The sequence below is a fragment of the Passer montanus genome, unplaced genomic scaffold, assembly GCF_014805655.1.
Source record: "Passer montanus isolate IOZ18808 unplaced genomic scaffold, ASM1480565v1 scaffold218, whole genome shotgun sequence".
Taxonomy (NCBI): domain Eukaryota; kingdom Metazoa; phylum Chordata; class Aves; order Passeriformes; family Passeridae; genus Passer; species Passer montanus.
The window spans coordinates 30,759-46,867 of NW_024366792.1; the positions used below are offsets into that span (position 1 = coordinate 30,759).

Below are 16,109 nucleotides of genomic sequence, written 5' to 3' on the forward strand. Positions count from 1 at the left end.
ACTACTAGAGCATCTCACTTTCACACTTAATGTATTAATTTCCCACAGTTCAGTCACTACATATTGCAGGTAGGGATTCAGGGGAAAAAAATCCTTAATGTTTCAACATTTGTGGAATTTTTTTAGCTTCTGTCTGTGCTGCTGGCTGCATTGTTCTGTAGATGTCTGAACTAGAAAAACTTAATGCACAGTTATATTCTCAGTCCTCATAGTTAAAATCAGCACAAGGTTTGCAGTAGAATTTCCATTATTCTTGTTTTCGCAGTCAAAGCCATGACATTCACTGAGGTGTCTCAATAACTTTCTTGGAAAAATTAAGAGAGTAAAAACAAAGATAGTTTGTCCTCATGCACTTTGCTGAAGAAAGTCTCAGAGGCACTGTGGGGCTTTCAGTTCTAACCCAGGACAAGGAGGAGACAGAAATAGATCAAGCTCAGTGACAAGCCCAACACAGCACAGCCCTGAAGATGCTCTGCTGTCAAGAGGCTCAATCAGCCCCTACAGCACAGCATCCTCAGCAAAATTATCTCCCATCTATGCTACACTGGTTAAGGGTTTATAACCTCATGGGCATCATGTCACAGTTCTGAAAATCTGAAGACTCATGACTTGTTCTCTTCTCAGTCTGCACCTCAAGCAATTTCCCCTCTCAGGGGCACCAAAAGCCACAATGACCCTCAGGCTGTGAGCTGAGAGTAAAGCAGAGCTCTGCCTGCAGTAGCAGTTTCACAGCTCCTTGGCTGACAAAAAGGAAAGTAAAAAAGGAAAATTAGTGCACACAAGGCACTAGACCCAAGCTGTAAATGGTAACAGATGAAGATGTTTACAGAGATGTTCAAACTGGAGGAAAGAGGCTCAGGGGTGAATTTGTTGCTCTCTTCAGCTGCCTGGGACCAGGTTGTAGCTAGGCTGGGACCATCTCTTCTCCCAGGTAATAAGTAACAGAACAAGGGGAAACCACCTTAAGTTGCACCAGGGGAGGTTTAGATTCAATATCAGGAAAATTTCTTCACCTAAAGAGTTGTCAAGCACTGGAACAAGGTGCCCAAGGCAGTGGTAGGATCACCATCCTTGGAGGCACTTCAAAGGTATGGCACCTGGGGACATTGTTTAAGTGATAGGCTTGGCAGTGATGGGTTAGTGGTTGGACTTGATAATCTTAAAGGTCTTTTTCAACCCAAATTATTAAATTATTCTATGAATTAAAAATACTGTATTTATCCATCACCTGCTAAAAATCCAATTTTAATCCCATATCCTTGTCTCAAATAAATAAGAACAAAAAATTCATATATTCATGGATTTTTAAAATGAAAAAATTTCCATCTGTTTTTTGTTTGTTACTATTTTGGAAAGAACTGCCTTTGATGTACAAACTCCAACTGGAAGCTGAAAGATTCTCTGACAAGTTGAAAAACATTTTATAAAGAACAGGCATTGGCTACTTCCAGAAAAAAAAAAAAAGTTTAGAAAATATCAGTGTCATTTTGATAGCTGGCCTTAGGTAGGTGAGGTCACAGTCTGTACCAGCTGGTAGCAAATTCATGCAAAACACAGAGGTTTCCACACTCCAGCCACCTATCACTGTTTTCTCTTTGTAGCCATAATATTTTATGTTACTTCCAGAAAAAAAAACAAAAAACACCCAGATCTTTCTGCTGAGGATTCCTAAGCAACATCTGAAAAGTTTAGAAAATATCAGTGTCATTTTGATAGCTGGCCTTAGGTAGGTGAGGTCACAGTCTGTACCAGCTGGTAGCAAATTCATGCAAAACACAGAGGTTTCCACACTCCAGCCACCTATCACTGTTTTCTCTTTGTAGCCATAATATTTTATGAAAAATCCTTTGCTAGAATTTTTCTCCTGAGAAGCTGAGGAACCCCAGGAAAGAAATGTAAACAATAACTACTTGCTGCTGTGGAATGCAACAGGTGCATCTGTGATTGGTGCATGTTGGTTGTTTCTAATTAATGGCCAATCACAGTCAGCTGGCTCGTACTCTCCGAGAGACACGAGCTTTTGTTATCATTCCTCTCCTGTTCTTTCTAGCCTTCTGATGGATCCTTTTCTCTCTATTATTTTAGTATAGTTTTAGTATATAATTTTACTATAATATATATCATAATCTAATAAATCAGCCTTCTGAAACATGGAGTCAAGATTCATCTCTCTTCACTTGTCCTGGGAGCCCACAGGGCATCAACCATACTCTTCAGCTGCACCATACTCAGAATAAAAATTACTTGAGTTTTCAAAAGTAACTCTGCACTCTTGCCGTTGTGTTTAGAACCATTTACAATATTTTAAAAGCCTACGATCTGAAAATGATTCAAACTACATTTTTTTGGCAAAATTTTGAATGTTATTGATGTTAGCCTGTGAACTAATTTAATTTAGGCCTATTAAATCTGCAATGACAACTAACCTATTTTTTGTTATAGGTGATGCTGGTTTTTATTGTGTATAGTAATCACAAGGGATAAACTATTTGTGGAAACAAGGTGAGACATCATCTAGCAACAGCAAAGCCATGTTCATTAAGGTGATGCACATATTCCTTCATGAGACAATAGGAAATACATTGCCAGATCTATTCCCAGCAGGTACCTGAATAAATGAAGTGGAGGATGTCCGGGAGACAAGAGCAGAAGACAGAATCCTTCACCACCACCCTGACTGGTGGGACACAGGGTGGGACACCATGGGGGGAGGAGGGGAAGGGATCGCCTGCCTCCACCACAAAGAGGCTCTGTGCCAGCTGCACGACGGAGGCATCGTGAGCATCAGATGGTCTCTTCACCCCAAAGAGCAGCATGAAGAGGTGGCTGACAGAGCAGAGGATGATCTTGTGAGCCTCCACTGCTGTGCTGAGGTCCTCAGGGTAGAAGGCCACATCTGCACACTGGCAGCAGCAGAGCAGGTTGTGCAGGTCTGCGTTGTAGTGCGAGGCTTCACCCTTCAGGATCGGCATCTTTTCTGCAAAAGAAGTCAGGCTGTAAAACCTAAGTTTTACAATCTTAGCAAGTGCTAACCACAGGACAACTGACCTTATGAGGTCAGTTTAATTTTTAAAAGAGATATTCAATAAGAATATTTCTTATATGCTCTTTGAGTATCTTGAGTAAAATACTCTAAACATGGAAACGTTTAGTGCAGTAAGAAAGTTAAGAAACAGTTTAATGGTAAAATGTCTGTCCTTTCATGAACCCTCTATAGAAAATTACTCTATAAAGAAACTTTGACGGTGTATTCCAAATGTACGAGGTCTGAGCAAACTTTTAGAACATGGAAGAAGAGACAACTACAGATTTGTAGGTAACTCGTCAGTAATTTTTTCACTGAACAAATGCATCAAATGCTCAGAAATCTCATAAAGGTGTGTACTTCTTTGCTTTATCTTCAGCAAACAAAAACACTATTTCATTATACTGTGGAATAATAATTCATGCTCTAAAAACTTCCTGTTGTAATCTGTCTGTTAAGATTTTATGGAAAGCTTTTATCAATTCATGCTTTCATAAGTCCACAAGAAAACCATTCCTATTAGTTACATCTAAATAAACTCCCCTGTGTACCTCCCCTGGCTCTACATCTAAATAGAATTCCATTGTGATGTTATAGATTGCCATACAATTCTTCCCAAGTAAATTAAACTATCACTAAAAGATGATGCAACATAACCAGAATTGCTGACAAGAGATAGCACAGCTCATAGTAACAATTGTTACTAAAAAATGTAGTAAAAAATATTAAATGTGCAAATAAAGTGACACACATAAGGAATTATACTAGAGCTCAGATATCAAAGAGCACCTGGCTGTTCAAGCTGAGGTGGTTGGACCCGATGGCACTTCTGCGTCTTTTTCCTTTTCTTCATTTTTTCTGATGACTTCTGATTCAAACTTTGGATCATAAAATATTCCAGCTAAGAAAAGAAATATATATATTTTTAAAATCTTGTTATTTAATAACAACCTATACATCAAATTAAGGGGTATAACAGGTTTTGTATGCAGGGCTAAAGCTGCTGACACTATTCAGTCATCCAGGAGAGTCCCAAAACTCATTTCCGAGAAGCTACCATATTTAGATAAAACTAGCACAATTTAAAAGACTATTTATTCAAATGGTTGTGGTTAATTTTTGTGTATTTAATCTTCCTAGAACTGACAGACACAAAAATATTCAATCTACCAACCTCTTCAGATGCTCATTGTATCTTGGAGAGTGGCCTCATTCAGCTGGGTGTTAGTCAGCAAGATAAAAGGACAAGAATACAAGTGGAAAACTTACTGCAGTGTATCAGATAGCTTTCCTAAATCTTTATATTTAAAACCAGAGCAATATTGGTACTGCTAATTCAGATAGCATCATAGACTCATAGAATCCTAGAATGGTTTGGCTTGGAAAGTACCTTGAAGACCATTGAATTCCAATCTACCTACCATGGGTAGGGACACTTTCCACAGATCAGATTGCTCCAAGACCCTTCCAACCCAGAAAAGAACACTGCCAAGAATGGGGCACTCACAGAGCCCCGGGCCATTCTGTTCCACTGTCTGACCACCCTTGCTTTGAAGAATTTTTTTTTTAATATGTAACTTGAATTCTGGATTGGTGGGAACTTGGCACTTGGTGGAAGGGCCCAGGGTGTACCTCCCCTGGCTCTCTGAAGCCCTCACATCAGTCATCCACCTCATGTTCCACCTTCTTTCCAAAACTGCAGATTCTCACTCACCACTCCTCCAAAGTATTTCTGGATGTAGAAGTCATTAAGAGTGTGCAGTTCAAGGTAAGTGGCTCCGAGTTCCTTTGCAAGCTGAACTCCTTCAGAGGTTGTGACACAGCTCCTCCTGTCTGAAGTGCACAGGGGACAGGTGCAAGGCACTCCTGGGGTAAAAAGTGATGAAAAAGAACCATTTTGGCCAAACAATGCAGAATTCTTAGACTCCTAAATAACTGTAAAGGTATCCTACTCAGAGGAGAACAAAGAGGGAAATGAAAACATAGGAATTTTATAGTAAGAAATCTATAATGACAGAAAAAAACCCAACTTCATATTAATCAATTCAAAACACTGCTCACTCTACAAACCTCTATACATATTACATTAACATTACTTTATTGATTTTGTTAAGGTGGAAAAGTTCAGCCAGACTTAAGGATGCCATATATGGCTTTGGCTCAATACCTATTCATGCCCAGGTCCTGTACTAGCCTGCAGGTGTTATCATTCGTGAATGCCACCCTTAAACCTGTTGAATTATTGTGGTCTGTCCATGCAGGACACAGTAGTGAAAGAAGAAAACTTCCACTCCAGACCAACCTTTGATGGGTTCGTACATGGCGGGATCTGATTCATTTACATATATTTCAATATATTTCACATACATTAAAAAACAAAACAAAACAAAACAAAAACCACAACAACAAAGTAGGTACATTGGTATGTTTAAGATTACGCCATTTAAATGTTAAAACTCTTCTAGCCACACTGGGTCAGCTTTGCTAAATGACAGTAAGAATGTGCTGTGCATGCTCCACGCTAATGTCCTCTGCCTATGGATAACATGATATAACAGCTTTTTCTGTTTTTTTTTTAATAATTTGTTTTGGCAGCAACATTTACCACTACAGAGGATTAAGGTTTTTGTAATCTGTATGAGCAAACTGCTGTGTTCACAAATACCTCCTAGAAACAAAAGGGTTCTGTGTGTGCACAGCAGTTTGCTCTGACAGGTCTCAGAGTAAACCCAGACATCCAGCCTGACGTCTCTCATGGCCATGTTACTTAGGGAGGAAGACAGAAAAAAAATAAGTGGAAAAGAAAAAATAACCACTAGAGGAGTCACTCAGTTTGGTGATATCCTATTCTTAAACACAAAGTGTAAGGAAATGCCTGGGGAATACAAACAATTTACCAACACCTTGCCTTTAGAACAGGAGACTTATTACTCCTGTATAAATCATAGCATGAAAGCTTTTGGTCATATAATTGAATTACTAAATGGAAGAAAGTAAATATTTAACTGTTATGCAGCTCTTTAACTGTCCTGTATCTGTCACTGAGCTAAAAGGAACAGAAGACACTTAGCAACACTGAGCATTCCATCCACAGAAGACATACTTCATATGGATTAATATTTCTATGTACAGTACAAAAGAAATGTCTACACTTACATCATCATCTCTCATCATTAAAAGGAGGGATGCTCAGAAACACTTCTTTTAGTAAAGTATCATGAAGTAAAAGACAAGTCAGGGTTGTGGTTTTCATTCATTGTTTTAGGAAAAAAATCCCAGAGAATTTCAAGGCTTTTCCCACCCTCTCTCCAGGGTTTTCAGAATGCTGGACATAATTTTAATCTCATACACTAGAGATACTTTATACCCAAATGTATGTTGCTTAATTCAAATTACTAGATTTAATCCTCATGTGTGATGGCTCCACAAGAAGAGTCATTGCAGAGGTCAAAGAAGGATAGGTTGCCTTTCATCACTGGGGTTAATTAAGCACAGTGTTCTTGCCAGCACATCAGTTTAGAGAGCCAAAATACATGTGCATACTACTGTCATCCTGACAGACTAATTGTTTCTGTTAGCAGCTCGGAAAAACAACCAGCTTCTACTGAAATTTCACTATCCCCAACTCCCAAATGAGCTTTTATCTGTTGTTACAGGAGGATGGATACATACCGTTTTTTCTTGCTCCAATAGCAGAAATTATTACTGGAACTGAGCAGTGATTTAGTGCTTTTTTTACCATTGGCACATAGCTGTCCTTTAGTTCTTGAAATGAAGTCTTGTCATTGACAGAGTATTTAATCACAATAATATCAGCTCCTCCAATGAGCCGGCAGGAAGTGTACCAGTCACTGTCAAATATACCCTAAAAAATAAAAAACACCACTCAAGAATTTACTGTCTATAAAGAAAAAGATGAAATATTCTATATTCTTAGTGCAAAACTTTACAAATTTTTTTGTCTGATTAGATCTTATTTGAAGACATGCAACAATGAGCAGAGTTCCTGCTTGTAATTTCCTTGTTTGGAGAGCAAGTTGTTTGTTATAATAAATCATAAATATTTTCTATGAATTCAGGAATTCTGCAAGAAGAATTAAAAATAGGTTTTATCAGGGAATACTCTTTTCAGGAAGAATCTTTTCTGCTTTAATTACTTAATTTTTAAATTGTTTCTTTTAGGAAATAAAAGCACCTTCAGTAGTAGATATTTTCAGCAACTCATACAAAAACATTATTAATCATGCCATTTTAAAGAAAGGATTACACAGAATTATCCTATATACCTATGGACTTTTAAATACAAACTTAATAATTCAGTGTGATTTTTATCACTAGAGCTTCTACATGGCTTTACCAGGTGTTAATGTCTTCAGGACAAGCAGTTCAATCACATACCTAAACTTTCTTTTTCAACTTCACATTCAAATTTTCGTTGCTCTATGCTGAGGACTTAACCTCTAAAATTGTTTGATGTTCTGTACATTTACAGCTGTGCTGTATCCACATGCTTATTATATTGCATATTATATTATATGGTTATTACTACTGTATTTGTCATAGAACTCTGGTTCCACAGTTTCTGCTTCACCTGGAGGTAGCTCATAAACACCAGGGGAAGCCTTGGCTTTGAATGTATACTGAATTGAAAACTCATGAGAGAAGTCTGGAACTTGTCCAGAGAACTGAAGAAAACCTCCAATGACCTGAAATACTATCACCTCTTACAACAGAGAGACTTGTTTTGCCCTTTTTTTAATTAAAGGGGGCTTATAAGAAAGATGGGGACAAACTTTTTGGCAGGGCAAGTTGTGATAGGACAAGGCACAATGGCTTTAAACTAAATGAGGGTAGATTTAGGTTGGACATAAGGCAGACATTTTTTACACAGAGGATGATGAGGCCTTGGCACAGTTTGTCCCATCCCTGGCAGTGCTCAGGCTCAAGCTGGATGAGGGTCTGAGCAATCTGGTCTAGTGGAAGGTGTTACTGTGCATGGCAGGAAAGAGCTAACAATTCTCAAGCACATGTTTGTGCAGCCTCCCCCTGGCATGGCTAGGCGTTGGAATGGGATGATGTCTAAGGTTCCTTCCAATCCAAATCATTCAGGGATTCTGTGATTCTATGGCAGCCCTGCACAGCATGTGAGGCAAAACTAAAAGAACTTGGGACATTGAGGAAAAAAAAAAGGAAATTGGCAGCAATGAAATAAAGACAATGTAAAAATAGGAACAAATGAGCAGAGAAGTGACAAAAGGGGAGAACTCAAAGTTTGGGTGGTGGGGAGCAACTTGAGTTTGTAAAGCAAGTCACAGAAATAAGAGCACTGCAAATGTGAGTAAAGTACATAAAAGATTATTAATATCAACAAGTGGCATGGCTTGCATTGTCAACATAGCTATTTTTGATCACTTCAAAAGGGTCATTGTTTGCAATCTGGTGAGGTAGCTGCAACACTTTTAACTACAAGAAGTAGCATGACCTTGATTGAAGTTAAAGTCAGCGAGTATTTGCCTAAAGTGTCAGTTCACATCATTCCCAATTCAAGTCCTGACCTTACAAAGAAATAAGTCAGGAAATAAATTACAGTACACATTCCCATTGATCTCTGTAATAGAAGCTTTTGTTCAATAAGTAAATCACAATTAACAATTTATCAGGAATAGCTCTCACATGATTTAACCATGTTGACAATAGAGGAGGTCAAGTGCACTGCTCTTGATATTTGTTTTTTTGAGATAACTCAGTTAGAGGCTATTATAATCCCAGGGTAAGGACAGTCTCAATTAGCACTTAATACAATAATTTACACTTGATTAATAATATAACACACATAAATGCAAATTTAGCACCTCTAGCAGTAGGACTACCGGCTACAGTCCTTTGAGACAGCCATCTAGATGAACATTTGGAGAACTTGATCACACAAAGCAGGCAAAAACTGAGAATTTTCAAGGGACAGCTTCAGTACGCTTTAGTTGATTAAGATCTCAATGGACAACTTTTAACAGAGTTGTATACATTTAACATAACACAGGGTTAAAGGAAAAATACAATACAACCCCAAAAATAACATGGAATCTTTATCTGTTCTGTTATGCTGGCAGACAGAAAGAACATCTGTCCTTTTGCAATTTCCTTCCAGCTGACCATTTTCAAGATCAGCCCAGATTTGCACCTGCCCATCTCTACAAGATTGGAGACAATGGGTGGTATCATAAGCAAAGAGTAGAGCACAGATGCACAAATACACTGTAACTGCACAGCTTTAAGCATGAGTAATAGAAAATGCTTATGGAAACTTCCTATGGAATTTAATACGTGTATTTTAATATTGCTTTTATATTGGTTTTGTGGTATGTTTGTGTATTGTTTTTCACTCACTCCAGTGTACAACAGGATATTGTGTTGTACATGCTCATGTGCCACGAAAATCTTACAAAAGTATCTCCAACAATGGGTTATTTGCACAAAACATCCCTGACACAGAGCATCTAGAGCCTCCTTCATTATTGCTTTTAGAGAACCTTTCATGCAAAAATGACAACGGGAATGTCATGACATGATGAACAACTGTTACAATTCAGGAATAACCTTAATCTTCTTAATTTTTTTTGTAACAGCTACTCTTCATCATACTTCCTGCTCCACTTCACAAGTCAGACATTGGCAAAAGGAAGAAGTATCTGCACAGCTAAGGTTTTTTATGATGACCTTATTAATTATAATTTTGGTTATATTTCTGTTGCTGTTCCATTCAGGACACATTAGGAAAAATCTTAATTCTTTCCTTCCATGTCTCCATTCTAAGCGTCTCATAACATTCTTGCCATTAGTAAACTATACTTCTCAAGATTCAATGTTAAAAATAAAGCTTTCAGAGGCATTGAAGATACGATTTTCATACAAAATCACATGATCCCTCAAGACAACAATACTTGCTTTGTTAAAAATGATTTATGAATGCCTTTCTGAATGGCAGTGAAATTCCTCACACAAGTGCTCTTGCAATGCCCACACTCTTTCTGAAATCTGCTAGTAAGGGTCCCCATGCCCAACCATCCCAGCCCTGGGTCTGAGGCAGCAGCAATGCAAACCACTCTGTGGGGAAAAGGGCGTTTTGACATCCTGTAGGAATGTTCCCCTGGGATTTCCCCAGGATCCAAGAGAACTGCACTGGGAACATTGGAAAGTTATCCCTCTCTATGATCCATTTACAGACCCAGCCTCCATTACCAAAACCTTCTTCACACTGATGTTCTCCACACCACACACCAGAGCCTTCCCCGTTGTTTTTTTTTTTTTTTTTTCCCAAGATTCCTCTGCAATTTCTTATCAGGTCTGCAGCAGGACAAATTTTATGTACCAGAGCCTTCCCCGTTTTTTTGTTTTTTTTTTCCCAAGATTCCTCTGCAATTTCTTATCAGGTCTGCAGCAGGACAAATTTTATGGGGGTACTCTTCATAATTTACTAATCCCCTGAACTTACTCAGATAAGTAATCTGCAGCACAGATGGAAGTACTTCCTCCAGAAATCCCCTAAACATCCCCCTCACAAAACAAAGGAAATTGATATTGGCCTCTGTCATCCTCTCATAAATGAAATTAAGAGTATTTTTTACCAGGATACGATAATTTGTTGTAAATTGCCACTTCAGGCATTCAAGCTTAAAAATGAGAAGGAATGACGCACTGAAAAATTGAAAAGTTACTAGCTGTCAGTTTTTACTGAAGCAGTAATATGTCTAGATTTCTAAAAACAGTAAATAAAATCTGAAAGTGGCTCAGATTCCTGTACCTTTAGACATGATATAGGCTAGCCAGCCTTGGCAGCATAAGGAGCACAAGAATTATGATAAAGAGGAAAAAGCCAGAGAACTACACTATGGATGATATCATTGGCATAAGAAAACTCACAGTGTTTGAGGAACTACTCCTGTTGGTATAGTAAATAAAAAGGAAAAAATATAAAAAGATTCAGGGAAAGAGATTGTTGTAAGGGAGAATTAGAAAAAAGTTCACAGAGCATCTTCTCAAAATTGTGGTTAATATATTTAAGTTGCAGTTATTATATTTGTGTACTATTGAGTCCCAAGGAGGTCTGCAGCTCTGTGGAAGGCCCTGAGCAGACACAGCAGAGCATCCAACCCTTTTCATGTATCTAACCCAGCACAAGGCGACCTCCAAAACCCAGCTGCTCTATACTCCCCTTCTGTAACATTTTTGTACTTGATGATGTCAGTAATTCTCTAGGAACTCAGCAGTTTTTATAAAATAGCGGAAAGCTAAGAAAATTCTGGGGGGTATTGTTTCTCATGGGGTAAAATAAACCCAAACAAAAGCCACCAAACCAAACCAAACAAACAAAACCAGGTGGGTCTTAGTAGAAAAAGTTTAAAAGGACAGCAAGACCCCGAGGCCAGGACAGAAACACTCTCATATCCCTGGGGTATTGCTCCAAGTAAGAGAGGGGAGAACAAGAGTTACTTCATGTAGTGAACATGACAAAGGACTTTTTGTTTTGCCATTTATTTTCCAGCACTGTAATTAATCAAAACATGAATTACAGCTTCTATACTATCCTTAATTCTCGACTTGAGGAAGATTCATGTCCCACTAGATATTAAAAATTTTGCCTCCCTTTTTTCTGCAGAAACATAAAAAAATTAGAGTAAAGTGGAATTGCAAAATACAGGCTAGTCAACAAAATGGCATCTCAGTCCTGAAGACTGTCAAATCTAACACAGATTGTCAATTGAAGAAGTCTTTTTCAAAGCCAGTCTTAAAATTCATCTTGCAAATTTCCCCTTATGATTTACTAGCTCCATACAGGGGTTTACCCCTCTGAAATTAAAAAAATTGGGACATTCTCAATATGCCTTATTATAGAGCAGTTTAAGCATGCATTAGCAACTGATCAGCTATTAAAATCACAATATTCAGCAGAGATGTTAGCACACGTGTTTTCTTTAGTTCCTTATGTCTTCTCTTACCCTAGGTCTGCATTTTTTGAGAAAATGTTTGGAGGCCACATGATTTACAATGATGTCGGTGCACTGTGCACCTGTCCCCTGCACACAGCAAGCAGCTCTGCCAGAGCAAGCCACAGTGGTGCACCCAGACAGTGGCACACAAAGAACAACCTGTCCTTGGAAACTCTGACATTTTGCCCCCAGATTTTGAACAGTGTGGTGTTCCACTGCTGTCTCTAGAGTCCTGTGATATTATAAGGTCCCCAAATTCAGCGTTTCTATCCTGCACCCTGCAACTGTCAGAGGAAGGAGAGCTCCTCACAACATGCTAGTTTGCAAGTTGGCAAATATGAATTTATCTTTGTCATTTCCCAAAGACACTTGACCTGCTGACCCTCCTGCAGAATCAAAAGGCTGAGCAGTATCCTGGGCTGACAGGTGCAACAGCAGACTGAAACTCAAGAAAATTAAACTGCACCACAATCTGCCATGCAAAAGGATCCCCTCACTCACTGTGGAACTCTAGTCAGTAAAACCACATCAACACTGCTTTTCCACACTGATGGCTGTGGAAACACAAAGAGCAGCTGGGCACCCTTGAGTTTTGAGACACAGCTATCAGAGCACTCAGTCGCCAAGTTCATGTCTAGGACTCTCTTGCCTAAATCACATGGGTTTAATCTAGTGGAGGTACAAATCCCAGGTAAAATGCAAATCTGCCCGGTGCTCAGATGGTAGAGGCTGAAATACTCCAAGGCCCATTCCACCATCTCTGTGTGTTGGTAACATGTAACACGGATCCTTTCCTATCCAGAATATGATTTGAGGCAACATCTGGTAACCTTTTGAATTGTTCTGTGCTGTTTCCCCAGGCTAGCAGAGGAGCAGTCCTGAACCAGCCACTGTGACATTGTAAACCTCAAGCACCCAGGCTGTGGGAAATGGTCCTGCTCCGCCTTACCCTACCAAGGACACTGCTTTATGCATGACAAATAACCTCCTGCAGAGTTCAGTCCTGCTATCTGACAGGTCTCCCATGAAGAAAAAAATGTTAATTTGTCCTCAACTTTCTCAGTAATATATCTCCTGCCTTCTTTAGTGATAGAGGGAAAAAAACTGAGGCCTTAGAAATGCAGTGATTCAGACAATAACTTTTGAAGGGCAGAGATTATAAGGTCTCCAGAACTGAACCTTGTTCTGTAGAAGGCCAAATGCAATTAAAGCAATGTAAAAACACACAAATTCTGTCTCCAATCTGTGTCCTTGCTTCCCCTTCTCCAGCTACCCCTACTTGCCTTCCCACCCCCCTCCATCCTTCTGAAACAGCCTTTGAATTCCTACAGACTTCATTTATATTCAGGAGATTTACTCTTTGCTGCGCTCCAGTGACTCCAGCAAACTGCACGTGCAGGTCACATGCAGCTTCACAGATTAGAAACAGGATCCCCCAGTCCATCTGAACTGGTGTCTGTAATCAGCTGGCAAAAAGAAATAAAGAGCAGAAGGACAGCTAAACTGGATTCTTTCATTTTAAGATTGCTGGCTTCTGATAATTTCATGGAGCTGTTATGGCTCCTGCAGATTCTACAAAAGGTTTCCCTTACAGGAGTACAAAAATCACCCAAAGGATAAAATGATGGAGCTGAAACTGATTATTGTTTTAATTTCTGAAAGCTGGTAAGCTGAGGTTTTTGTTGGTTTTTTTTTAAAGGCTACTAAGTAGTCATTACATATGTTTTAATTTAGATTATCAGTATCATTTCTTACATAATCATTGATCTGCTCACACTCCAAAGTAAGTTTTCTCACTTACTAGCAAAAGTGCTGACAACATGCAACAGAGACAAAATCTTTTTTATTTACCATCAGATGAAAGTAATAATGTTAAGACATGATTATTCTTTGTAAGAGGAGTAAAATGATTCCCTACATTTTATTTTGCAAGCTATCAGATCTTTTAATCTGTCATTTTTCTCAGCTGGAAAACTTACTGCCTTTTTTTACAGAAAAATAAAATTTCATTTTATTGTTGACAAATATTTGAGAGAGAGATTATGGTGCAGTGTCACAAAAAAGGCATTCTCGTTTGCCTCTGGATTGTCTTTCACAAAATTTCCACTAACCAACACAGTTGAAAAAACCCAACATCTTACAGGGAAGGCCCAGCAGAGGTTTGTTTATGACAACCTTTCTATAGCACATTGGAGATTTCCTAGCATTTGCCTGGTTACATTTTATAGGTTTTTACTAAATGCAATAATAAAACTACAGATAGAATCCCACAACAATGAAAATAATTTAAAATTAGGATATAATTTCATTTTACTAAAACAGCTCACACTGTTAAGTGTAGTAAAAAAGACTGAGATGGATCTCTTACCCAGACAGGGCAGTCGTGTACCACCAGTCTGACATTTCCAAATACGCAGGCTTGATACTCAGTAAAAACTGGGTTTCCAACGTGACTGGCAGACAAGCTGCTGTCAATCTGGGAAATGAGAGCACTTCTCCTGAGATAATTCCAGATCAGGCTGGGCTGCTGATTGTCCTCAGAAAAACCATCTCTTTCATTCCCAAAAGCTACAATATTAACCGACCTAGAATAAAAATAATAAAGACAAAGTTGTGTTAACAAAGATGAAGGGCAGGGATAAGGGGAAAGAAAATAAAATCCCCTTAAATCAAAACTAACATATTAATCCTTCAGAATCCTCTTCCCTCCCTAGATTTTAACACCCTCCTGTAATCAACAGCAAAACACATACATGATCTCAAATCCAACAGCAGGGTGGGAGCAAAGCAGAAAAGAAACCTGGAAAGACTGCTTGCATTGCAAATCCCCAGCTGGTTTGGCTTGTTATTCCTCGGTGTCCAGGCTCAATCTCGCTGCGGTGACCGCGGGGACTCCTGCCGCATTCCCCCGGCTGTGGCCAGGCCGGGTAACTCGGGGTTGGCTGCTCCGGGCGATGGACTGCGGCCGCACGCCGGAGCTGCAGCAGCGGCAGGATCAGCGGCAGTGGCAATAACAGGAGCAGGATCTGGATCTGCAGCAGGATCGGGATCTGCAGCAGCGGCGGGGTCGGCGGCAGCAGGATGAGCAGCAGCCCGGGCTGCGGTGGCCGCGGTGCCCCGGCGCTGCCGGGGAAGGCGAAGCCGCGTCCGGCCGGGCGGTCCCGGCCGCCGCATCCTGACGTCAGCCAGCCCCGCAGAGCGATGGGCAGAGCGAGGTGACGAGCGGAGGGCAGGTGCACCAGGTGAGCAGGGGCAGGGAAGGCGCTGGGGCAGAGCCGGGTCCCATCCGGCACGCCTTCTGCTGCCGCCCGCCCGAACAGGACCAACACCTCCACACCAGGAGACGGTGCCACCGCTTGTCTGCACCAGGGGAGGGACCTGGGACTATCACAGCCGAAGAAGAAAGCGGTGTAAACTTCCTCTTTTAAAGTATTTAAACTATTTTAAATTACTATTTAAATAGTATCTATCTTTTCAGCAGGCTGTTCAAAGTCCTTTCGTAGTGGGCTGATTCGTAATACAATTTCTTAAATGTCACGTGGGCTTTTTAGTGTTCAAAAGCACTATTTTCCAAAAGGATGCTCTCGCATTATAGTAAAACAAACAAAAATCACAGGATGGTTTAGGTTGCAAGGGACTTCTGAAGATCACCTAGCCCAACCCCCAATGCAGGGTCACTTACAGAGGTTACACAGGAGATGTTCTACATCCATTCTAAAAATACCATTTGCTGCCACAAACCACTGCATACATTAAAAAAAAAAAAATTAAAAAAAAGAGTAAAAATGTTTTAGGCATACTAGATGGTACACAATACTCTGTGTTATGTGAATACATGCTGCTGTTAATCCCATGGGCAAGAACTCATTCAAAACAGGACTTGATACGATTATCAACAGAATAATGAATAAAGCTTTGCTTGCAACAATCCATACTTTGAGAAAAGTACTGTTCCACTATTAGCAAATTTAGGAGATGACATTTGATGTCACAAACAAAGTTTTATACAGATATAATACTGAATGGCAAGACCATTTTAATAAAACGTAAGTATTGTTATCTGCTAATGAATGCTAAATTATTATTTTTGTTATAAATTG

General features: G+C 39.6%; 1 protein-coding gene across 2 annotated transcripts in view; it reads right to left on the reverse strand.

The window, feature by feature from the left end:
• RHOBTB3 (Rho related BTB domain containing 3) overlaps positions 1–15,531 on the reverse strand; it is a 29,837-nt gene extending 14,306 nt beyond the window's left edge. The window contains exons 1-6 of one of the 2 annotated variants that reach the window (XM_039709576.1): positions 14,763–15,531; positions 14,378–14,594; positions 6,698–6,890; positions 4,740–4,891; positions 3,815–3,926; positions 2,609–2,977 (exon numbers count right to left, since the gene is read on the reverse strand). In XM_039709576.1, the coding sequence (XP_039565510.1) occupies positions 2,609–2,977; positions 3,815–3,926; positions 4,740–4,891; positions 6,698–6,890; positions 14,378–14,594; positions 14,763–14,764 (1,045 nt within the window). In that variant the 5' untranslated portion in view covers positions 14,765–15,531. The remainder of the gene's footprint in view (positions 1–2,608; positions 2,978–3,814; positions 3,927–4,739; positions 4,892–6,697; positions 6,891–14,377; positions 14,595–14,762) is intronic. The other variant, XM_039709577.1, reaches the window with a different exon arrangement.
• Between the last annotated feature and the right edge of the window lie 578 nt (positions 15,532–16,109).